Here is a 27845-nt window from a genome sequence, read left to right on the forward strand (position 1 = left end):
AGATTTATACCTTAGAAGCCTCTAAGGTATAAATCTGAGAAGTTTTATTAAAGTTTGTCCCTTAGGTTTTGCGTGATGCACGCACAGACACGACCCTAGTTATTCTATTATATGTATTGATTAATATATTAATTACTAAAATAAGATTGTTAAAAGATGAACAATTTTTCATTTACTGTAGTATTTAATAAACAAACAAGGAAATAAAATAAAATATCCTGGTTCTTGATATGAGTACTGGAACTTTTTAAGTATGAATACGCGAATACGTTGTTATATTTTATTTTATTTCCTTGTTTGTTTGTTAAAAAGTTCCAGTTCTTTTCTTTTTTGGCTTCCTGTTGCTATAGTAGCCTTCGTTAATTCATTATTCCAGTTTAGTTATTTCTGATTCTTATTATTTTTTAATAATCCTTTCATTTATTTTATTCTTAAAATTATTTATTATTTTAAAATAAAATAGACTAGAAAAACATTTAATTACATTTCTACATGGAATGTTGTAAGAATTCAATATGTAGAATGTTAAAATAATAAAAGACAAAAGAATGTAAGAACAACGGATTCAATTGAAATTCAAGAATATTTTTATTGAAATTATTTCAGTCATACCATTAAAATTAATTACAATTTTTAAACAAGTATTTTTTTTTTCTATTTACTACTGATAAGTTCTTTGCCGTGTGTGCCCCTAATGTGTCACAGAATGAACATTTTTTGATCGATTTATCACGTTTAGAATGTTTAATGAAATTATTTCGACTCCTTTTACATCTATCGTACATATGATAGATTTAGATTTATTTAATAAATAATACTTTTGAGAGTTTTTATTCAGAGTGAATCATTCACGTAACCCTTGGAAAATCAGTAGGATTTTATGTATTTTTTTTTTTTATTTACCCTATTGTCTTCATACTTTCATTCGTATATTTAATGTGTACCTATAAAGCAACTTGTCACTGACTGACTGATACATCAACGCTCAGTAAAAACTACTGAAGATAAACACTAAGAAAGGATTTTTTTATAGAGTTTAAAGGGTTAAGGCAGATTTTGATTCGTTTTTGAAACCCGGTTTTTTTTTGGTTTTTTTTTCAATTTCTAGGTAACAAATGAAGACAACTTGATTTTTGGTGTGTGCACCAAAAAACTGGTTGCACCTGCTTCCACTTACTTGACTAAAAGACATAAAATAAAAGTAATTAAAAGATTTTTTTTTTAAATGAGAAACGAAGTACGATCACCTCCTACTGGTGTTTGTTGGATAAGGATAAGAACCGGACAAAATACATTTTTACCCATTCTTCGTACAGGTAACCAGTTTAACTAATATTTTTAAGATGGAGGCTGACGTTTTGAAAAGTACATTCTTAGATCATTCAAAATTTCGAATCCTTTACTGACAATACTGTTGCTTTGAAGAAATTACAATACATTGATATTTTTTTTATAAATCGAACAAAGTTTAATTTTTATTTATCATTATATTTGCAGTTTCGTGGTTTTTCATTTTATAGTGCAGTAGTATTTTTGGTCAGGTTATTATAATTAAGTGATATTTTATTTTGTAAAATCATTCTTTCTGTAATATTCAAACTGGTGATTTTTTATGTATGCTATTTTATTTTTCAGACTTGCAATTGTTTCTACGGAAACGAATGTAAATCCATAATATCTGTGTAATCGAAAAAATAAGAAATAGCTATGCATAAATAAAAATACCGACAATCACTATTTTTAAAATTATACTAAATTGATCTTTTACAAATTTTAATGCTTAATTCTATCCCTCAAAAACCGATACTGATAAACGAATGACGAATGACGATACATATCAGTCTTAACGATCCACAAATTCCACTTATTCAGCGATTCCAACACGGAACCCTTCCGGATAATCCAATACCAATTTGTTAAGTAATCTTTGGTAATTAAAAGCAAAAAGAAGATACTTTATTAAGATGGTAAACAAAGACAGTAGTTTTTTTACTTAGTAAAAATAAAGAAATTTAATTAAATTATGTGAGCTTGCAGTTTGCATTTCTATTTTTTCTTTTTAGACCTCAGGAATATCGGTAAACTAGTTTTTAAGAAATTTGGATTATACTGAACGAGTTTATCCCTTAGGAAATCAAATTTCGCCATTTTTCGTTTCATGAATCACAAAAATCTATCGAAATATGGGCATGGAATTGTATCGTTTATGCGAGATAAATGATCGTCGCTTCACAACCTCAAGGATAAAAAAATATCTCTAATTTGCAAATTCCCCTTTTTAAAATATCGGCCTATTTATTTATGATTTTATAATAACTGGGGATCATATATTTTCAGAAAATCCTTTTTTCGGTGAAACTGGAAAATTTTAGTTTTCATTAATTGGTATCCAACTGCAAACTCTTACACATACAACATACAAAGTAATAACTTAAGTAAATTTTATATACATAAAAAAATCTTAGCGAAATGGAATCTGAAATCTTTCTCAATTAAATTTTCTGTAATGAAATCTTTCTCGATTTAATTTTCTGTAAATGAAACATTTAATCAAGATCTAAAAGTTCAGTCACACCGTAGAAAAGAAACATAATATTTTAAACTTTAAAAATGAATAATTAAGTTAAGTTTGAAAATGAAATATATTCACGGGTTGTAATTAATGAAATATCTAATATTTATATTGTCAGAAATGAATTGGCGATCGCGAGTTTGTACATAATAAACATCTTAATATAGAGGGTTTTTCATTATATACTTCTTAATGTAGAGGTTTTTAAAAATGAAATAGACACTTTTGATAACTTGTAAAAAAAAAATTTCAAATAGGGGATTATTACTTACACGGTTTTACAGAAAATGTCGTAAAGTTGATCTGTTTAACCGTTCTTTGTGTGCTCCGTAAGTCTCATGATGGAACAACCACAGTTGTCCATTCGTCCTAAACACGTGAAACCATATCTCGTTCAACACTGTTATTTGCTAGTATGTACCTAATAACGTTTGTGATACAAAAGACAAAAACTTTGTCTTTTATAAAAGCCCACAAAAGTAGTCACAACACGTTAAGTTTGGACTCCTTGGTTAACCTATTAACGCTAAATTTTCTTAAGTTGTACGCCAATCCAACCTCTTGGAAAGTATTCGTCCAAACAAATCTGTAACTGCCCGCTGGCATGTACAGATTCGTATGGACGAAGAAAGTAGTCTGTACACCTTATCGTGGGAAATACCACAAAACACGTTAACTTTTAGCGAATCGCATATATATTACACAGTTTCTCGAGGGTTTCTGTTCCCAATATTCATCTGCTTAACTTTCAATTAATTTCAAATATATATTCATCACGAAATTATTAATTAATGAAAGAACCATCTTTGTCAACGCGTTCCTGCCAGTCCACACAGAAATCTTTACGTAAGACATTAACCATCACTGGAACTTTGTAGTAGTACGACTGACTCAGGAGGAATGGGGATTAATTTAGGAACTGATTCTAAGGCTTGAAAAAAGAAAAAAATACTAGTTTCATATGTCTGAAAACGCTTTGTTATCGAGTAAAAAAATTTCGCCTGGATTTTAGTCCCCCCTCCCCCCCCCCCCGATGAAATGAGATCATTCTGAAATTCTTAAGGCGTTATATAAGGGGTAAACTTGATGGTTTCTTTTTTTTTTTTATCTGAAAAGTCGTATAAAACACGTACCAGAACTTTATCTCCCGTAGTTTTCATGCTATTCAATGTAAAACAGAAAAAAAAGAATAATAAATAAATTTAAAAAAATTAAAATCACACTTTTTTTCTAAAAATTATTAACTATAAAATGGTTACTTGATAAAGCTGCAAAAATTTCTTCAAAGCAGTTGCTCAATGTGGCCGCCATTCTTTTCAATGCATAGTTTAGCTTCGTGTATCCATGCTATTCGGGCACGTCTAATAGCATCATTATCATTATTAGTAGTAGATCCAACTTCTATTATATGATCGGAAGATCAAGGTGACATTTTACTGGTCCGTTTCGACCAATCCATTTCTTACTAAATGTGTTATTTAAATGATTCATCACATCACGGTAGTAGTGAGTAGGTGGGCCATCATTGAAAAACCACATCTGCACTCTATCTGCAAGTGGAATATCTTCCAAGTGTATCGTCAGATTTGTTTGCAAAAGAAGAAACACCACACATTAAACGAAAGTGCAATGGAAATAACTTGTAGCAGTCTCATGAGGATTTTCAACTGCCGAAGTGTGAGTGTTTCCATAAATTTACAATGCTATTTCTTGTAAAACAGAATTCATTAATAATTAGAATATTACTTAGGAGATCGGGTAATTGAAACCCAACCACCAAAGAACACCGACATCCATGATCTAGTATTCAAATCCGTATAAAAGTAACTGCCTTTACTAAATTTGAACGCTGGAACTCTCGACTTTGAAATCAGCTGATTTGCGAAGACGAGTTCAACCGAGACCATCCCGATTGGTGGTATCACTCCCTGTGAATGACTAACCGAGCAATAACAGCACAAACAATGCTCAAATGAATATTCAAATGCTAGACACTAAACTTAATTGTTGATCAGCTGTTATTGCCAACTAAGTGTTATCCAACCATTATTAATTTAGTACCCCTATGAACTGGTAAATGATTTCACTATAACGTGCTGAATTTCTTTCTACAAATATTATTGGGTCACTATTCTTCTCCAGAGTACTGTAACCCACACCCTAATCTTTCGGTCATGTAGAGGAATTTCAGTTACACTATGTTGTTTGTTGGCAGCCATAAAAGTGAGTTATGTGCATGCACATACTCTGATAAATGGAACCATGCCTCATTGGATAGAAAACATAATATAGTCAAACACATCATCAGAATTATCCATTAGAAACTGTTGAAACCACTCATATTGTCAAATACGCTTTTGTGAACAAGTTTTGAATAGCTTTCGCTTTATATAGGATGAACTGAGATTCTTACAAACTGCCTTGTGTCCAGTTGCAACAACAACTTGTAGTTTTTCTATCAGGTCAAATTTCACTATGAGAAATATTCCCTCTTCTAAAGCAAATAACATTCTGAGCGAAAACAGAGACACGGTTTCAATTGTTCAAAGGAGACGAACACAATGAACAAAGAAACACTTGCACCTTCTTGTCTGAAAGATCATCAGCCAGACTGGTTTGCCGAGTAAAATGCACAGGATTACCAATCTTTGCAGAAACCATTACTCTCAGCAAACAAAATACAAACTCTCAACATATAATTGTGTTTATATAGATGGATGTGAAGTTCCTTTAGAATAGTTATAAAATTATTAGGATAGGTGCAGCTTACCTTCTATAGATCTAAAACATCTGTGTGGGTTCCACCATATTCAAAGCACAGCTTTATGCACCTACATTTCTGGCTTTTCATCCACAACAGCATATCAGGGGGATCATTTCAAATGCTGGTCGAACACGTCTGGGAGCTGCTCGTTGATGTATTTTCATTTTCAGTTTTCTTTTTTACAAAATCCCAGAGTGCATTGTCAGGTGTGGTGAGATCAAAGCTTCTTGGTGGCTAAGGCAATGTAGACAGTAACTCTTCTCGCCTACGTTTGATTTGTGATTCAAAAAAATTTCATTGAGGCGTCTGCGGAGATTCAAAGCAAAATGTGCTGTAGCATCATCTTATTGAAATGTAATGATATCAGTGATCAATTTTGTCATTAATTCTGGAAGCAACCACTTGTCGATCATTCTCAGATAACTGTGTTGATAAATTGTGCCATCAAAAATATATGAACCAGGTAGATGTTCAACTGTCGTCACAGCCCAAATCATAACATGAAGCGGATAGTGTTCAATTACCTCAAAAGTGAGCATTGTGTGCTGGACAAAAATATTTAACTTTTTAAAATCAAGAATACTTCTCGTTGCAAAACCCTTCTTCACCCATGTTATTAATGTTTGCTAAGATGGTGACAATTTCTCTAACTGCACAAAGAAGTCATTCATAATGTTCTCCAGTGTTTTACCAGTGTGTGGTTGTTTGTGGACCTAAACACAAGCTAACATACACTCTTTGACAGTGAACGTACTCGTGTCTGCCATCGTTCCACACTCGTCTATGACTGTCATCCACCACGAACGAACATACCAGATGATGTCCAACACTTCTTATCCTTCCCACCTTTTCTAGCAGCAGTGAGTGATATCAGCGGTGAGAATTGGCAGCAGTAGGGCCCGATTAAGCTGGATTTATTACAGTGCAAAGGGACTTCTCGCCTACTTCATATAGTTGTTTTTTGAACGCATTGTATTAATCATCAGATGAAATTTAATCTTTTGTATTCCTAATCCTTATACAGATATTGGTTAGATTCCATTTACCCTTAAAGGTGTAGATGACCCTGATGTGAAATACATATCATTTCTAAAAATAGTATAGCCTATAAACTAAACTGTTCAGTATAAACTCTAAACTAAAACTAACTATAAAACCTATAAAAACAAACTGTAAAACTGAAAATTATATAATGTATGTTTGTTGAAAATATAGATTATATTCACATTACAAGTTATTTTTTTTATTCCTCAAAGTGAGACTGTGTATAACATACAACATAACTTTTAGAGAAAGTAATTCTGTTAGAAATATGCATCAAAATCATAAATCATAAAGACCTGACAGATAATGTTGAATGAAAAATGAATGGACTCCTTTCAGCAGGAATAAATTTTATTTATTGTTTTCTCTCAGTAGAGGAAAAAATAACGTATAACAACTATTTAATGATACCCAATTATCAGTTAAATATTAATTACGATTAATACGATAATATAATTATATATATATATATATATATATATATATAATTAAATAATGACATTTATTGCAGAAGTTTATGTGACAAGCTTTTGCTAGTGTAGTTTAGTAATAGTGATACAATCTAGATTCACATTATATATATAAGTAAGCCTAAAACCCAGGACATGGGTTTCCATACAGATATTTCCTATACAACATTCAATCACAGTATAAGCTGACAGGCATATTAAATATGCTGTAACGTTTGTCATCTTGGTAACAAGTGATTACATTTAAAGCTCATAATCAGGCAAGGATTTAGGGTTTTTGACCATCTGGACTATATTGATTTTACTACCCTGTAACTGATTTTCCTAGCTTAGTATATGTAGTAATGAATTACATATGGTAATACACTATGAATGCTTGGTTCAGATTATTAAATACAAGAAACTAAGGATTATGTTTAAAATTAGAAATCCATAGAATTAATTACAATAAAGGATAAATGATGATGGCCTTGGAAAATTTTATTCTCCCCTCAGTGACCTTGACTGATTTTATTTAAAATTTTATTTTGATATACTTCTTGCATATTCATGTACAACCTTGGTCTTGATTAGTGCCAGGCAAACCAATCTTGAAACAATGTATTTTATTAAACTTGATAAAGTACTCATACATTATCTTAAATTTTTTAGTTTCAGTATTCCATATTAAGATAAAACTTATTCTTCTCATCCAGTTTTCTAATTACTTTTCTTTCTTTAAAACAAAATCACTTCTTTAAGTTCCATATACCAAATCTTTGTCTGACATGAATTAATATTTCAATATCCAAAAAAGACACATTCTGTAAACATTTTTTTGTGTTTAAATTTGATAAAGTTTTACATAAGTTGCTGTTGAGTACAAATAAATATGAATTCATGCATTTGTAAATATGCTGTATTTTCAGTTCTTCATTTTGTAACGTAGCTTTAAATTGTTCATACTTTTGATGCAATATTATTAATAAATTAAAATTGCAGGTTTACATTTGAATAATTTAAAATGTCTTACATAATACAGAGTTATTTCAGGCATCAATAAGTAACTCAGAATATATACTTAGCCTTTAATAGTACTAGTAACATTTAAATGTCACAATATCAGTGATATTAATACATTACCTAACCTTTTAATGATCAACTGGAATTAATTTCTTAAGGTAAGTGATTAAAATTTTAAAAATTTGTTTTGGTCAAAACTTAAAATTCATACATTGTATTTGTATTTATGATATTTGTTGTTCGGATGATTGAGAATTGCTTAGACTCCTACTTTTAATTACTTTATATTAATTTTGACAGTTGTTTATGAGAAAAAAACACACCTAGAAGAATCATACATAGAGATTTTTCTGAGCATTATTTTATCCTATCCATAACAGTTGAATGTAATCTTCAATACATAAAATAGATTTCACAGAATCCAAAGTTACGATAAGTCATCTTCAGTCAATAAAATAACCTAGGATGTACTTCAAAAATTGAGTAAACATTGGCTTTGGCTATTATTTTCAGTGGACATTTCTTTCATTGCATATATCATTTGTAGTTGATAATTGTAAAGATTATACTGGTTGTTGATGTAAGTCTTATTATTTATGATTTGTTTTATGATGGCATAGCAGGAAGCTTTAGTTTTCAAATTAATCAAGTTGATACTAACCTGATATTTATAAATATTTAGAGGACATTCAGTAATGATAAGTGAAATAGAGTACTTTTAAATTAGATACATTTTCTATTATAAGTTGGTTATTTGTCAACTGATTTTCAAACTAATGTACCATTTTGTTCACAATAGAATAAACATTTTTGTAAATAAAATGCAATGTAATATATCTGAGGATTACCAAGATATAAAGGATGAAATATTCACATGCCCACCATTTTGAAATTTATGACTGCGTTACAGTGTACATTTTTATTTACTAGATATTGTTGATTTAAATGTGTATACCAAATGTTATTGTGATTCTCAATCCAATCTTGAGATATAAATTCCTCATTAATAAACTAAAAACTGCAGAAGGAAAACGAAGGGGAAATCAGCATTTTTTGTTCATTTTGACACAGTATCCAAAAATGTATAGCCAGTCCACCATTTTAGATACACTCTGTATATCATAAAATATATAATATTATAAATCAGTTGAGAAAAGGAGTAGATGACGAGAACCTGAAAGCTACAATTTAAGAGAGAATGAGAAAGGATGTAGTCTATCCCAATTGTTGAAAACCACGTTAAAAGGTTAGTGTATGGTAAAAAGTTTTTGTAGACAAAATTAATCTTATGTAAAACATATGTAGGAAAAGAAGATTTGAAAATGTGCGTATGGAATAAAGTAGTGAACAGAAGTGAAACATGAACAACCACAATAAAGAATAGAGGCTTCTGAAAATTGGCATTATGGAAGAAAATGTAAATTAGTTTAGTTATCGAAATTCAGAAACGTTTTAAGACAAATCACAGAAAAAGGAAGTCTGAAGGACAGTCACATCTCAAGAAGAATTAGTTTAATGGATAATTTATTAAAGCACATAGAGTTTATTAATTTATAAATAGAAGTGTAGAAAGTAAAAAGAAGTGAGTAGACATAGAACACAAAAAACAAATAATTTAAGATGTCAGATATGACAAATAATTTAAGGTTAAAAGGTTAATGTAGAGTAAAAGAATGAGGAAGTGCATCAAATAAATCAAGGAGGAAAAAATATATTAGTAAATTTATTTATCAAGGCTTCATATTTCATATCAAAAAAATTAACTTCTTAATCTCTCCTTTTAAATGAACTGTAAGGAGGCTTCACTACCAGATAGAGCCACTTCACCTATTAAAGTTAATATTGCAGTTACCAGTTAGGAAACAACATACCCAAGTCAGACCACAAACAGTTCCCCAACCAATAACATGAAGGATGCAGTGGTTCTGCCATTATGGTCCATACAGGATCTACACCCACAAATTTAGTAATGGAAAAAAGGGATTAGGGGTTGACAAAAAAGTGTGATTGGTAAGAAAGGAAGATCTGCACATTGAGATTAATTGGGGTACTGTACACCTTGCCCCAAACCAATTAATTCCAGTTAAAGTAATCAATCACACCAACAAAAATGTTTAAGAATCATGGCCCTAAGTAATTTTTTAATCACTGAATAATCCGTTAGATAACTTTATTTATGTGCCCAAATTGTTTCATAATTTATAGAGTGTGTTTCTAGGAGTAGTGAAATTACACTTCACTTCAATAAATTATCCTCTAAAACAGTAGCTATTACCCATGGATAGGGGATGGATGAAAAGGAGATGGTTGTATATAATTCATAAGTAAGGAATTTTGGCAACCACAGCATCCTAACCACCTTTTACTGCTCGTTAGCAAAGAATTCTCATTAAGGTTGGCAGGGAGTCAGGTCTACATACTCTTCATAAACAAAGATCATTTTAGAATACATTATAAATTTTTAAAAAATCAATAATTTTTATTTTGGCAAGTTATGAAAGAAAAATGTTCAATAATGCTACTTTTTTATATCTCTTAATTTATTATTACATTTCCAAAAGTACTGATTAATGTTATCTTTTTTAATTTACAATGAATTACTGTCCCACTTTTATGATGATGATACAGGTATAACATCAGAAAGTGCACAAGAGCTTAATGATCAGTAGAGAAAATGGTGGGAATGAACAAGAAAACTAAAGTAGTGAGAAAGAAGTTAAGTTACATATTATAATTGGGTGAATGATTAAAGAAGTAATGGAATTTGCTTATCTGGGGAGAAAAATTACTAATGACAGTAAAAAAAAAAACCATATTATGTAGGATAAATCAGATAAAATTCTGCTTGCAAAAGAATTTATTTACAACCAACATAATCTCACTTTCTTATCTCTTGAGCTTATAGCTTAATACAAATATAAAATGTGGGCAATAAAGAAAGAAGAATAAAGATGGCTTGAATCCTTTGAAATATGGTATTACTGAAAATTGCTGAAGATAAAATGGTGCGATAAAATTAATACTAAAAAGAATGAGAGAGGAAAAGATATTCTGTTAATAGAATTATAACAAACAGGAGAAATGAATTCACCAAACATATACTGAGACATGATAATATAGAAAAACAAATAATGGAAGGAGTCTTTTTCCTTTCAATTTTGAGGGGAAGAGATGTATAAACAAAGAGGGAAACCAACATTAACATACAAGTTATGAAAGATATAAGTTGTGGAAGGTATAAAAAATTGAAAGAAAAATCATCAGAAAGAACTTTTTGAAAAATTCTTGCTGACCAAAGTTTTCAAATAATACAGAAGGTAGAAAATGCTATTTTGTATAAAAGAAATTGTAACAGAACCACTTCTTCTATAAAATAGAATAAATATTAAAATCAGTTTATTTAGAATTCTAGATTGAAGTGTAAAGGCTTACACAATATTTTTAAAAAATGCTCTAATTGAGAATTCCTTCTCTTTTTGAAGTTCTTTGAAAACACACTATTATTCAGCAAAGTTATGAAAATTCAAAACAATGTTAAAAAAATATCATTAACCTAAAGTCTAGAGATATGCTATAATATACTATAAATTGTCATTCCCTGTTTAGTTGTTGAGATAGAGACATCATAAAAATACAGTTTCACATTTAAGAAATTTATATCTAAATTTAAGTTTATTACTGAAGAAAACTTAACAGTTAATTTTTTCTTAAGGGAAAGTTGAAAGCCTTGATCGTTGCACATCCACTCCTAATTACTCTTGGTCGGGCTGTGATGTAATCTTTTAGATTTAAAAATGTTGCCAATCTAAATTTCATTGTACCGTTTAGCTGTGGTAGTAATTTAAAAGTTAAGATTTATCAGCAAATAGTAGCAAAAAATGTTTTTATTACTCCTTTTAAGTAAACACAATTAACTTTAAAATTTAAATTTAAGACCTTTTCTCTAATATCTAAATTAAATTCATTTGTGTAAAAAGAGAAAAGTTTTTAGTTTTACTTTTTTAAATTGTATTTATTTTAGTGTAACAATGTACAAAAACTAATAAAATAAATCTAAAGCATTAATATTCATGACAGTGAAAAAACATCATTTTTAAGTACTACACTCTCTCTCACTCACTTACTCACAGCCTACTAAATAAATAATAAAATTGTCTTTTGCAAGTAAATATTTATTCTGTTGGAATTCATTTAATTACTATAGGTTTTACATGGGAAACCTTTCTCCAGAATTAATTCAAGAGATCTTCTAAAATCAGAATAGTGCATTGCAGCTAAGTAAAATAAGGATAGGTAGAGTTAGGAGATGCAAACGGAAAGGGTTCCTGTTTGTTCCTGTAGAACTTACCATTAAATACCCTGTGGTTTACAGCTGGATAATTGTATCATATTGTAATAAACTGAACTAACAATATATTTGCAACTAATTTAATTATGAACACTTTATTAATTTATTAATTAAATAACTGATTTAAATAAATATCTATATATGTATTAAATTTCTACTTATTTATTCTTCTATTTTATTTACAAAGTGCTAAGCACCTTTAAGCATAGTAGTAATTCTACCTACATGATCTGTACTTTAGGACAGTTGGTAAGCAAATATGTTGAATTATTGCAATTTATAATTTACCTTCTCTCACATTTCTTTATTTTTAACAGTTCAGTGACTTCAACAGTATTTTTTCTATTTTTATTTTTTTTACATTATACATGAAAATTCGTCACCCACAATATTACTAAATCATTGTCCATCTTTAAAATCTATAACGTTATATTTTTAAATTAATGATGGAACAAGGAATATTTATTTATTGTTTTATTTTAGTTTTATAGCCTCATTGGACTACTTTAGTCAATCTCTGTCCAGTCACCTTCTTCAATGAGCGCACTTGTTCTATTCTTTTGAATTTCTCTGTACCTCTTCATTCGTTCTGATTTCTCCCTTCTCTCCATTTCATTGTGTGTCATTTGTCCTTAATACTTATTTCCTTGTTTGATAATTCTTGATGTTTTCTGTCTTGTTTTGTAAATTTTCTAGAGTTATCTCCAGTATCCTCTCTTATTTCGTTGATCCATCCTATTCTTTGCTTCCTATTCCAAAACTTCTCTACAATTCTTCAATTTGGTTTCTGGTGCCCTCATGAGATGCCCAAAGAAAGAGATCCTCTTCTTATGTACAGTATCTGTGATGGGGTCTAGCTCCTTGTACACTACTTCATTTGGCACTATCCACCACTGTCTTTCTCTCTGATGTTTCTTTTTTTAAAAGTTCTTACCATTCTTCTCTCCACTTTTAGGATCTTGTCAATTCTGGTCCTCTGAGTGACCTTAAAAAGAGTCTACCATAGATTACTTCTGGCTGAACTACTTTTTTGTAGTGTTTTAATTTTGTATTGATGGATAGGCATTTTTGTGGACCATGTTAGTTTTAGGGCTTTTATTAGTTATTTCTTGCCAGGTGGGTTTTTCATTTAAATTGTATGTTATAATTTCTCCTAGATATTTAAATTGAAAATTGTTTTACTATTTTTATTTTCTGTTGTTTACTGTTACGTGTTTTTTAATAATGGGACCGCTGCCATTATTTCTGTTTTTTTCAAACGAGATTAGGAACCTGTGTCTGTTCCTCTGAGGAACTTCACATTATAGAACAAGGAGTATATATAAATATATATATATAAACCAAGCACTAGAGACTTCACTGAATTAAAGAAACACAGAAGGAATCAGAGACTTGAGACAAATTGCACAGAAATACAAACAAAATTGCAAATCATTCAAAAATTATGTAAACAAAATATTGTATATGACCTGCCTACCCCATATAACTGTTGTATATGACTGTTTACAAAAACATGAACATAATGATTGCTTTAGACTTATAAGACTCATTAATTCAGTACATATTAGATTTCAATCATAACATACAATCTAACTTCACCATAACCTAAATCAACATCATTTACATATGAACATGTAAATACAATATACATTTCTCCCTACTTATCAAGCTTATGTGGTGATAGCAACAAACAAAAAAAAAATTTAAGAAAAACCCCTAAATTTTCTGCATTCCACTCAACATTTACACAATTATCTACTCAAATATTTATCAATAACGTCTTCTGAAATGTGAATTAATTTGTAGTTATTTTTTTACAATAACTTCATATATTTAGCTTAACATTTTTTCATATGTTTATATTTTTAATAATTAATTTAAACTTTAATCACACCGATGTTTTACTTTATAATTTGTTGTTTATTTTATGATGCTGCAATGATCAAAGTTTTACCATGTTTTTGCCCTTGATCCATCCAGTAATTTATTTTTTATCAATGTAGTAGATTATGTACCCACTGATATAATTGATATAATATATTAATATGTTCTGATCATTATCAAAGATATATTTACTTAGTTTGCATGCCCATCCAAAAGATATGTGACGCAGCTTATAAATCAGTCCCAGTGCATCTCCACCAATTGTAATGATATTTGTCAGGGGGACAGACCTATACAGTTGTACCACAGGCTTTTTGGATCCAGTCAAACTTACATTGGTTCAAGCAGTTAGTCCAGTCTCATTGAATGAGATACAGCCACTCACCAATAAGAAAACAACACCGGGACCTGACCCAGCCTGGGATCACTTACTACATAAAATAAAAACTCAAATGTAGCTCATAGAAGCTCTGTCTAAGAGGCTTGATTTTTTATTTTTTGTTGAACAGAAATATGAAACTAGATTTAACCAGTAGACACTTAGTTTGAATATTTTTTGAAATCCCAGATAGGAAACAAGAATTCTTAGACAGTTTAACTGGTCTGCAGAATCACTTCCCTGCTGGCTACCAGCAGAAGCTAGGGCAACCAACAAACTTCTATGGCACTTAAGAAGAAATAAAGGATAAGGAAAGGGGAGGAAAGAGGATGAAGAAAGTCAACCCTCAGAGGAACTACCTGATAGGAATTGATCAGGGTGTTATGTCATCTTTTCCAGTACTAGGGCTTGGCTTTGAAATAATCATAAAGTTAATTTTGATATCCATTCAGATAATATTATAATGTTTTGGTAAGTATATTTTCATAAAATCCAGACTTATCCTTATATTAGCATTTATATAGTTATATTAGCATTTTTATAGTTATTGTGATTGATGTTCTATTCAGTCATTGAAACATTTAATTTAAAATCCACATAAATCCGCTGCAGAGGAAAAGTTTTAAACCCAATAGATCCCACAGACTCATAACATATAATGAATGATATTTATTGAATAATTTGGGATAAATTATGGTGTCCTTTAGAAATTTATGAGAAAAATTTTGTACTTAAAACGTTATTTCAATTAGCATCATGAATGACCAAATAGTTTATGAAAAGGATATTTATTTAAGTTGGTACAGCACTAAGAGGAAATTTGAAATGTTGTGTTGTATTGGTTATTCTGATTCTACATTCTCAGTCCTCAAGCCATAAAATTTTACCATTCTTAGTCCTTAATCAGATATTCTAAATCCAGTAATGTATAAATAAAATTAATCAAAACAGTCTTAAAAATTGAATTACTGTATTTAGTGGCTAAACTATTAAAATTGATAATAATAAATTTATACGTTAATTTTGGATGTTGCTTACAACAAAAAAAAAAAAAATCAGTAAATATTTAAGTAACCACTATTGAGTGCTTGTTGAATAGTTCTAGTAATACACACCTCATTACAAAAGAATACTTTCTAAAAGCCTCACCAAACATACTATAAATAAGAAAAGATTTGGCACAGTAAGGTAAATACTAAAATTAAATGTGTTTACAAAATAACCTTATACAAGATAAACTGTATTATAAGAGACTACACATTAGCAGAAAAATAGGATTAAAATTGAATTTTTTTTTACATAAACTTAGATAGATGATATGCCAGAAATTTTGATTAAAAATTAAAATTTATTAAAATGCCTACTGTAATCATGTGATTTGACAGATCAAAACTAGTGTTTTTACTTGTATGAAGTAAAGGAAGTAGTGCGATCACAAAAATTTTGGTTTTCAGATTTCAATGGAAATATCCATTTTGACCATCCCTGAATCCATTTTGACCATTTTCAGTGTGACATCTGTATGTATGTATCTCGCATAACTCAAAAACGATTAGACATAGGATGTTGAAATTTTGCATTTAGGACAGTCCTAAATGCAAAATTTTTGTGCACCTCCCCTTTTGAATGCAATCGACTGGACCAAAAGTGTCCAAAATTCAAATTGTTTTGGATTTTGGACTTTTTATTAACTGCAGTAATAAGCCATCATTGAGAGCTTTTCAGTAATATATCATAAGTGGTACTTATTTTCATTGGTTCCAGAGTAATAGCGAAATATAGTTTTAATTAATGAAATATTTGGATCTTAGAAAGGGAAGGCACATCGTTTCAAATCAGACTTCATCACCTTTTTTTTTTTTTTTTATTAAATATATTGATTTATTAATAATTATTAACCTCTGATTGTAAAAAAATAACAATAAAAAAAAACAAAAAATATCATGAAATAAAATTTTATGTACTTTTCAATTTTAAAAAATGTGTATATATGTAATTTAATAGGCATACAAGGAAGTCATGTGCTGTCCATATCAGACTTTTTTGTTCAATAAGCATTTTTTCTTAATATAATATCTGAAATAGTAAATGAGTAGAATTCTTACTAATATAACAAGTGGTCTGTTGATTTATTTTGTTGAAAGAAATTTAATATAGTGAATATTTTGCATTTTAAATGAAAATAATACTTTTAAAAATGATTGGCATTAGCTTTGTACTCATACGAACAAGAACATGGTGAACAGGTCACAGTGGGTGTAGCTTGTGGAGCAAGGCCACAGTTAACTGCTTAGTAAATCATAGCATTGTAACTTATGAGTAAATTAATAATAAGCATGTCACAGTGTAGGAAGAACTTTACATGGAGGCCTAGTGTGATGTCTTCGATTATCAAACTAGTTTGATTTTATGTCAGTGCCTTACCTATATTCAGCTTTGTGATTGTTTCATACAGATCACTTCTTCCTCAAAACTATTTTCAGAAAAGTATTTCTTTTCCAAAAAACAGGATGAATATGGAGATTATAATATTTAATGTGCTCATTCAACTTTTGTTTGAGAAAATCAAAAACATCAAAATGCTTCCAGTGTTGTTCTCAAATACAATTAGTATTTGTCTGGGTCGGCTCTGATTTCCATGAAAAAATTATGATATTCATCCAGTTTTTGCCATTTTCTGTTAATTGGATGTGTGACAAACCTGCAGTTACTTAGGTACTTATTAACCATTTTATGCTGACATCTTGTCATTACCATCATTATGATTAAAATATTAGATACATCATGAAATATTAAAATATTACTACATAACATGGTTAAAATATTAAAAGTTTTAAAATTATAATATTATCAACATTCTTGGTGTCCACATTTATCATGAAAATTCATAAACATAAAAAATAACAGCGTAATTAACTCATAGTTGATCACATTATTGAAAAATAAGATGGACATATACAAAGATAATAATCATAACTCAGATTTTACACAACACACCTAAAATTTACTTTCTTATTAAATTTTACAAAAAACTATATTAGATGAACAATCACAGTTCAGACAAAGTATATTTTTTGACTATATACTAAAATCAAATCACTTTAAAATTGGAGTCAGTAACAAAAACACCACCAGTAATTCTGTTGATGAAGAAGCCTATATAGCTGAAAATAATAGATTAGATCTGAAACGATCTGGAAGCACAATTTCCATTGATATTGAAAACAAGTTAAATACATTTTGAGTATTTTAATATGTTGTTTAATAATCTTTTGTTCAACAAAAATAATGAAATAAAAGCCTTTTGAGGTGTTGTGTAACATCTCAAATATAAAAATTACATTTTATAAAAATTATGTTTCAAGTTATGATATTAATTGGATGCTTAAAATAATTATAGGAGAAAAATTCACAAATTATAGAAATCTTAAAGAAAAAACAATTTGTAGAAGATCATGGTTCAAAGAAGAGCAGATATGATGAATCATTTGAGATGACTCTATTTCCAGATAATAATTAAGGTGTTCTATACAAGAGAAAAATCATTGAAGTTCTGCAAGTAGACAATACGAGTGAAATAACTGAAGGTATGTGATAAGGGTAACATCAACCTACAAGAGATTGACTCAGGGAAGAATGGAATTATATATTATGCTGCATCTGACAACCAAGAGTTTAGGAGTAAATTCTATTTCTTAGAGCACAGTGATCAACTGAGCTGGAAAACTCATATTGATTTTATCAAAAATCATTTGATAAAAAAATTTTTTTTAAAAGGAAAATAGTAATTCCTTAATTCTGAGAAACGCAGTAATCAAGAACTACTTTATTTTTATTATCACAACTTTTTTTTATTTTCGTATTGTTTTTGTGGTCCATCATCAACTCATAATTTTGATTGAGTATTATAAAAAGAACAGTTGTGTACTGATTATAAAAAAGATCAGATTCATTTATAACAAATAATATCAGACAAAACAAAAAAATTATTTTTGTTTATTTTTGAAATAATTTTATATTCAGAACATATTTAACTAAATGTGCTATAAAAAGGATTAGCAACCGCAATCCTTTTTTAATTTTACTATATTTTTATATAAATAAAATATAAGTAATAAGCTTAGAAAAGTTTGATTTCTTCTTCCTGAAAGTAATTCCTCATTATAAAACCAAGTTCTACTCGAGTGTAAATAATCTTTCATTCTTCAAAAGAGCAGACTTTTGATTTAAAAGAGAATATTCTTTTGATGTTTACTTTAAACCACTGAGGCATTTACAGAGAAACTTTAAATGTCTTATTATAAATACTCTGTTTCTGAAATCAGCCATATTACATGTACAGAATTTATCATGATTTTTTTCTCCCTATTTATGATATTTTCAACTTGTGTATACTTATTAAGTTAAAAATATCAGCCTCAGCCAAAACTAATAGCCACTATTTTTGCCAAGATAAGCAATACCTCAATTTTGAAAAATTTTAAAACAAAATTTTTTAATGTTTGCCCAGTCATATAAAATTTCAGTGTATTTGTTTTTAGTGTAACGTTTATGTAATTTTAGTTCTTGCAACCAATTATTATGAAAATTATTTTAAAATAACTTTTTTTGTATATATTTTTAAAATACTCAATTTCTTTAAAATATTTTATACAATTTTAACAAATTGATTGTATTTTTTGTTAGGAGAACTGAACTTTTACAAATATTTTTAGTTTTCAGGCAATTTTCATAGTTATTGAGAAAAGTCATTTTTCAAGATATTTCAATAACAGTTGGAGGTTCTCAATTAACTTGAATCTTTTTTTATCTATTTTCCACAGAAGGAATTTTATAATTTACCTAATTTATTTTATACTCTTTAAATTATTTCTCTTTGCATTCCTTTTTCTTCTTTTATCAAAATTAAATAAAGAAATAACAATATCATGTTCCAAGAGACCTAACAGATGTTCAGTAGTCCCTTTTTATAGTTTTCTATATTCCTTGTTTTAACTTTACCAAGATGTTTCATCTTTGCAATTTTTCAATCAACATTTTTTCATACAGGCAGAAATATTAATCAATTCCAAATAAAACTTTTAAAAAATAATACCTTTTCAATCCTTTAAATTTCTTCTTTTTTTAAGTATTTATTATTATATTAAGGGTTTGTAAGCCACAAATAATTTGTTTTTAATTTGACAATCAACTTTAAAAAGACTAAATTTAAAATAGAACTAAAAAAGTATAATTTATTACTTTCAAGTGCAATTTCTTTTTTGTTTGTTAAAAGGTTAACAATATTATTTATTAAATACTATTCTTTAAATTGATGCAATGTTAACCTTAACAAAAGAAAACCTTTCAAATCCAGTCTCGAAAATCAAACCTTTTATATATTGCTGTATTTACTGAGCTATTAAGGTGAATTAAAAGACTTAAGGTAGAAGAAAAATAAATTTTTCAATTTTTATGAATAGTTATTTTTATCTCTACTGATTTTTAAACTTTTTAAACTCCACAAGTAATCTTATAATACAGCAAAACTTTTAAAAATGTTCTAAGGTTAGATTCATATTTTTGTTCATGTATTCATATCCAGAAATGTAACAATCAAAAATTAGTAGTCTACAGAAGCAAGACATGATATCAAAAAATTATTTAATTCTCTTATGAATTACCCGGCTGTGTAGTAATTCTTTCTTGGTTTGAATTGGAAACAAAAGATATTTGTACTTTGTCAAGTTTGTGAAATTAGATTAGATTAGATTAGATTGTTTTGCTTCTATGAAATAAATTCATCTAATAAATCATTATGTAATTCTTCTCTCAACTTTTTTTTTTACAGACACTTCTTCAAGCGTCCAATGCACCTTTACCAGAATACAAAACAGCAGCAATTAAGAAGTCTCGGTTTGTATTATCACATTATGGAGTTTTTAAAACATGCTGGGATTGGTTAATACTTATAGCAACATTTTATGTTGCAATTGTTGTACCATATAATGCAAGTTTTGTCAATACTGACCGACCATCCATGGTTAGTGATGTTGTTGTTGAAGCATTGTTTATAATAGGTAAGTTTTTTAATTTTATTTTAATATTAGTACATTTTATTAAGTTATATGGATTTAATTTATACTAGATCTAGTAAGAGCTTTACTAATATGCTATCATTTTAAATTTAATTTGTACTATCTTTTTTTTTTAAATTAAGCTTTACATTCATATTACAAAAAAAAATGTTGTTTGATTTAAAAAAAAAAATTGGTTCTGGACTAATCTGAACAAGTAGAGTAGGGTTACACCCATCTCTGTGCATCCTTATGTGTGTAGCTCAATACATTGAAGTAAAATGAAAGTAGTGAATATAAACCTCAGCTAAAAAGTTATTGAAAATAACTAATTAAAACAAGAAAAATAACAAAGCAAATAATCAGATTTTTACAAAACATAATATGTATAGTTTCATTTTTTTCACCAGAACAGACATGTAAAGCAATATTAACATGAAACAACTTTATAGATATGTAAGCTTATGGTAAACATAAAATTATGTTACGTGGTAATTATATGATAATAGTTTGAAATAGACAAGGAAATGTCCCAAATAAAATTAATTCCAAATGTCTAGATTTTCAAAAATATTATATAAAAATCTGTTGTACTCATGTTATATTCATTGAAGAAGCTGGTTAGAATATGCTTTTAGATGAAAGAATACAAAACTAGATTAAACTGTACTCCATCTTTCTCTTTCTTTTAGTGCCCTTTTTTTCTTTAAGTATCTCTTCCCTGTCAAAGTAGAGAGAATAAGAATAACTCTCTCTCTCTCTCATTGTCTTCATTTGACTGCTACAGACTAGTTGTTAGCTTTGAATATCCCAAACATGTAGATTCTAATCAATAGATTTCTCAAAGGAATAAATACATAATATGTTTAATCCACTAGTTTATGGTATGGAAATAGAATTACACAAGATAGCTGATTTCCCTGTCTATTGTTATTTAAACAATAACACTGTAACATCCATTAAGTTATTCCTCACCAAATACCTACCTTAATTCACTTTAATTACACTAAGTGATAGTTATTGTAATTAATTAATACTTGGTTTTTATAATTTTATTGTTTTTACTTTAATTGTTATAGCTCCTAACGTCACTCAGTTAATTCTGGAAAATAATAATTAATAGTCAATAAAGTGCTGTGTACAGTACCAAAAAGGAAATTTTCCTCATTAACCCTGATAGACCATATTTTTCTCAAACTTTGTAATAGAGGCTAATTGACAATAGTTAGTAAAAATATGAAGATATACCGTTTATATTAAAAATATTTTTTTCTGTCTAATCCATTAGTTATTGTGTTCCTCTCTTTTTAAGAATTGTGTCTTCTTCTGACAGAGAAAGGAACTATCTGCCTGTCTTAAAATTTTGTAAATCAGTTAAGTGCAGTATGTATAGTGATCTAGCTAGACAAATGATCAATTCTTATCAATATTTACATTTACTTTTTTCAATATTATTGTGATATGCAAAAACATTTTATTTCCAAGTCAAAGAATAAAAAGTTTCTAGTTTCATAAATTATTGCCTATTTGATACATGATAAAAACATTTTCTACAAATAATTAAACAAAAATTCCATATCTATAAAACGTTATTGTTAAATTCATTGTTAATAAATTATTGATACAGTAAATCATTGATTTTAAAATTAGTGGGAAGAACAGTTTACATAGTTAAATAGTTCATAAAATGGAGGTAAGAAATGTTTATGGTAATAACCTTTCAAGATACCAAGCATTTCATATCAGATTTATTAAAGATCAGGAAGTAAATAATTTCCAATTCCCTTCTTGACTTAGACAAATGTATTGCTACATATCAAGGCTACCTACAAGAGATGGTCAAATCTACAAATGACACCTTTATTCTGTTGATCGTATGAATTGGATGCATAATGAAAATCACTACTTAAAAGAACCAACTTTGACTAAAACCTTGATCTGTTTTTAATGTGTTACAGCTATAAAAATCACTAGAAGAGAAAGTGGCAAGCAAAAAATACCCCACTCATTATTTCTCATTCATTAATTCATTATTTCTCACAAGAAATAATGAATTACATGCACACTATCTTCACTAAGTAGGGAATGATACGATAGATTATCATTTGCTAATTAAGATATTTCTAGTCTTGCTTAAAAGAAACTTGGCCCATTTTGAGTTGAGAATATTCTGGTGTTAATTTTGAGTAGTACTTCTTTGAGATTTCTAAAGTGGTAACAGTATACGTACAGCTTTATTACTGATAGGTAACCCATACCATGTCCACAAATTTACACACATAGTTACTGTTTATTCATAATGGCGTATTTCTCCTTGTTATCAGAACTCCTCATTTCAGTGGAAATATCTCTTTTTTCTGCAAGATTTCTGTCGTAAGGATCTTCTGCTTATAACCTGTTCATACCATTTTCTGTCACTTTTGTTTTACTTCATGTACAGTTTAAAATGTCTAATATCTGATGAAATGTAATTTTCCTCAAAGTCATTTTTTCCAATCAATATGCACTAGTATTCTGCAATATAATTCAAACAGATGTCAACAGACTTGCATAAGAAAGAGAAATAATTTTTGTTCTTATAAACATTCAGCAGTATCTCCTCCAAATCATATTGTTACAGAGGAAACAACTGCTATTGTAAAACACACATTACTTAACCATTTTTTTTCACCTATGTATATTATAATTAATTTTTATAGTATATTGTGAATATTACAATTATTTTAACTTTGCAACATTTGCCCATAAATTAAGTATTTACTGTATTATATTCTTAATTTGAGACCCATTCTTAATGGGTCTCAATTAAAACTACTTATAAAAAAAATTTAAAGAATATGAAGGGTGGGTTGACTAATGACAACTGCAAAACTTAAAAAAAAAAAGTTCAATAAATTAAGTAATAATAAACAGAACAGTCATGGTATCTCATTATCAAAAGTAAACAGACTAGGTACAATAATATGCAGACTTATACTAACTGAATTACATGCTACAGTACTGCATGCAGTTCATGCATAATTAGATACCTCCAGCTTTAGATACCAAAGCTAAATACTCATGTTATGAATTAATCTACCTTTTTATTTATTCTTCTAGATGTACTGTCACAATTTACCAAAAACTAAGAATAGTGTAAAAATTTTCCTGTTATCACTTTTCCCCCAAAAATGTTTAATATTTGATGAAATGTTTTTTTCCTCAATGTCGCTTTTTCCTATCAATATACACTAGTACTCTGTAATACAATTCAAACAGATGTCAAAAGACTTGCATAAGAAAAAGAAATCATTTTTTTCACATCAAATGCTTTTTAATGTTACAGAAATCAAAAACAATCTCTTCTCCATGTAAAACTGATTTTTTTTTGTTAATAACTGTTCAGCCTTAATTAATGCCCAAATTCTTTTTTTGTAGAAGTTTTTCTCTTTCTGTTGGCTGCAGTTAGTTACAAGATCTTATTTGAAGATACTTTTAAATATTTCTCATCACTGTTTAGTGTTGAATTATTGTAGAATCTATGATATGTCTGATTGTTATTTGAAGTCATTATGTTTTTCAAAGTAATTTCATGTGAATTTTGAAAAAAATTAGTTGAAAAATCTTAGATAAAAAGTGATACACATTCCTTTATTCTCACTTGATTGATTATGAACAGGAACAAATACATGGCTTTATCCAGAAGGCACCTTAGACAATAGTTAGTTTTTTTTTTAATTCATAGTGAGAAAGCAAAACTTTCTAGGGCAGAAAAGCTGCCAATCAACTAACTAATGCCAACATTAACACATTGGCTGCATTATCCATTAGATATGTACAAGCATTTGCAATGAAGCTTCTATTCTCCCTTTGATTTCCCTTCTATGTGGCAGGTATATTTTTCCATCTGTTTATTTTTTATGTCATATTGAGTAATACTAGAGATTAATTCTGACATTAGAAGGATTAAGTTTTAGGACCTGAGTGGCTGGTACCACACTATATGATTACAAAATTCATAATTAGTTATATCAATCGCTGATGGACAGTGTTAGAAGAGGCGAACCTTACAAGACACGGTTGTCCTGTAATATATCATTGGAGATGGAATACCATACAGTGGAGATTTGTAACTAAAAATTTACATGCAGTAAAAAGAATCAATATCCAACATGTTAAATAAAGCTACACTGCCTTCTACCTAGAAAATCCTAGTAACACACCACATATGGAACAAGGATGGATAATCTAACTCCATGGCACTTTTTCAAGTTAATAAAGAATAATGCAAGGAAGGGGAAGAGGAATAGCCTAGATCACCATTTATCATTAGCTCACACACCTTGGTTGTACTTAATTTCCTCTCGGCATTCATTTTATTAGTGAATAGGTGCTAGTAGTTGGTCATATTTTAAATTTCTTATAAATAGTTTTTTAAATGAACACTTTTATTTTGTTTAACCATCCATGTATTACATCAGAACTTTTAGATGAAGATAAAAAGTAAAAATTTGTAAATAACATAAATTAAAAAAAAAAATTAAATCAGTTTAAATGTACACTAAATGTTAAAATGTATTCAACTCTTCTTCAAAATTTAACTTTTAAAAAGCAGCACCATTTAAAGATTGATAACCTATCTTTATTTCATGACTTCAAAACTGAAATAATGAGAACTGTTATATTTTACTCCCATGTGTTTAAGTTGATTTTAATTTTACTTTTTTAAATTAATGCAAAATATATATTTTTTTTTAAATTTAATGTTTAAACTATCATATATTGAAAAATAATAATGAAATCAAATTAAAGGAAAGTTAATTAAAACAGAAAATAACTTAAAAAAACAATTTAAGATCTCAGTGGTACTCCTAAATAAATCAAGTAGATAAATATTACATATCAATAACATTTTATTCTTAATTTAACGGTGCAGTAGGTTGCGAAAATACTTCCAACTACCATGTAACACTAAGGAAGTATTTTGTAAACATCTTTTCAAATGAACAGTTTAAGGTTTCATTACAATTTCAAAAGCTATTGTTAAATATAAGTCCGCGTACACACAACAGAATCTCTGCAGAATAGAAATATGTTATCAACATTTACGTAATGTCCTTTTCTAAATGTTCATTTTACTTCATTATTTTTATTTAAACAAAGAGCAATATTAATAATAAATTTTCAAGATATGTTTTCACAAGATTGATTTTAAATAAAAAAAGAGATTTATTGAAAATTAAAATAAATACAATAGACAAAACCATGTCCTTCAATATAAATATCAAAAACTACATACCTCATAACATTTTAAGACATATAAATTTACATGTTATCGTCAATTGATGTATATCATATGACCCAAAACATGTATGCATGGTATTGTTATTACAACTTGTTAAAATAAAGCAGCAAACTATTTAAATATTGGTAATTCTTATTAAAATATTGTGAAATATTTTTTAAAGGAATTACATTAATCTACCTTCAGATGAACAAAATTTTTCCATAAAGTGTCTCATAAATAACTTCACATTTTCTACAAATGAAAATAAATAAAAAATTTCATACAAACATGGAACCAGCAACACTTGGTTTTTGAGCTGTAGCTTGTTAAAAATTTTGTCCTGACTTCTGTCCATGGGAAAATGAAGCCAACTGAAATTCTTTGAACTAAGTTAAGGGATGAATTTGATGGTTTCATATTTTTGACCTCAAAAATTGAATAAAACATATCCTGGTACCATAAATCTAGTAACTTTTTTAAGAAAATTATTGTAATGTAAAAAAATGGTTGTCACAAAATGAAATTTTATAGGTTTGGCATACAATAACTTTAATTATTAACCCTTAAATTATTTCTAATATTAAGTGCCCACTTACCCTTTAGGTGAAATTTATGCTTATGAAAATATTTATTCTCTATATTTTGTTTCATTATGTGGTATTTATTGTTTATATTTATTATTAATATAAATTTATATTTATATTAATTTTTTTTTAATTTATATTTTTGATTAATATAAAATATAATCTAAAAAGTAAACATAGATTTTAAAATTTTGATTTTTCAGATTAGTATACAAAATTAAAAAAAAAAAATACAAACTTCTTTCATAGCACTAATTTCACACAGTTACTATTAAAACAACTTTTTATTAATTACAGCTTTTTAAATATTATAGCTATTTTAAAAAAAATTAATCAGATTCTTCTAATTGATGTTCTCTGCAAATGGAATTTGGCATTTTAAACAGTAAATTTTAGTATGCCTTTTAGTATATGAGCAATGTGTAATTCTTTCCGTCTTTTTTAATTACTTTCTGTGAGTTAGCCATAACCTAATCTTGGATACTAACAAAATAATGTTTTGCCCTTCTACAATTTTTCTGATCATAACTTGCAAGTAAGATGGAATTATTATCCGTTCTTTTTGCTATGGTTCACAAACTATTCATGTAATAATGCAAAAATTCTAGTCTAGGAACATTTTTATTACTTCTGTGAAAAAGAATTATGGGTATAAACAATTACTGGAATAAATAATTTGTTGGCATTATTTTCTTTATGCCACGAACAGTTCACGTTATTCACGAACAATCCAGTAAGAAAGCAAAAATTTTGGTCTAGAAAGATGTTTTTATATTTTCTGTGAAGAAAAACTGTAAATAAAACCAGTTATAATTGCAACATTTAACATTTTGATAAAGTAGACCAATGTCCATCTTCTGTAGTTAGTGGATTGGCACATTTGATAGAAAACACTGAATCCTCCTTTACTTTTGTTATAATCAAGAATTAATTGTTTTTTTTTGTCTCATTTTTTTATTAACACATTTGTGGAAATGAGGCTAAAAAAAAGTTTGTTTTACAACAGCATAAATGAGAGTTAAGATTTTTTGGAATAAAAAAGGAGTTGATTCTCTTTTGAATCAGTAAATTCAAGGAAAATTCTGATTATTTTTCTTCAATATTTCTGATTTTGGTGAGTTTGCCTTCAAATAAAAATTCTTATATTAAAGGAATGCTTATGTTCGCAGATACAATCAATTCTTAATCCGAACATTGATGTTATTTAATAAAAAATTTTCTAATATTGATGTATATGCCCTCCTTATTCTTAATACTTTGGGTACATGATTTTCTATCGATTCAAGAAGTGAACTATTGAAAGCTAAAGAATTGGCTCCTGGCGACAGGAGCAAATTTTTCCACTTTTTTGCCGGTACGGCATGGCACCAAATCTTGATGGAATGGTCTTGTTGCCTTGTGGTTTGAAATCACAAACCACAAGTTTGTGCCTTTCCATCACTTTTCAACATACATGTTGAATGAATAATTCAATGT

General features: G+C 28.3%; 1 protein-coding gene across 1 annotated transcript in view; it reads left to right on the plus strand.

Moving 5' to 3' along the window:
- The window catches only part of LOC142322719 (voltage-gated delayed rectifier potassium channel KCNH8-like), a 442085-nt gene that overhangs the window by 363697 nt on the left and 50543 nt on the right, over positions 1-27845 (plus strand). Inside the window, exon 5 of the mRNA XM_075361795.1 lies at positions 20294-20522. Within this exon, the coding sequence (XP_075217910.1) occupies positions 20294-20522 (229 nt within the window). The remainder of the gene's footprint in view (positions 1-20293; positions 20523-27845) is intronic.

Source organism: Lycorma delicatula, chromosome 4 (assembly GCF_047948215.1).
Source record: "Lycorma delicatula isolate Av1 chromosome 4, ASM4794821v1, whole genome shotgun sequence".
In the NCBI taxonomy this organism is placed as follows: domain Eukaryota; kingdom Metazoa; phylum Arthropoda; class Insecta; order Hemiptera; family Fulgoridae; genus Lycorma; species Lycorma delicatula.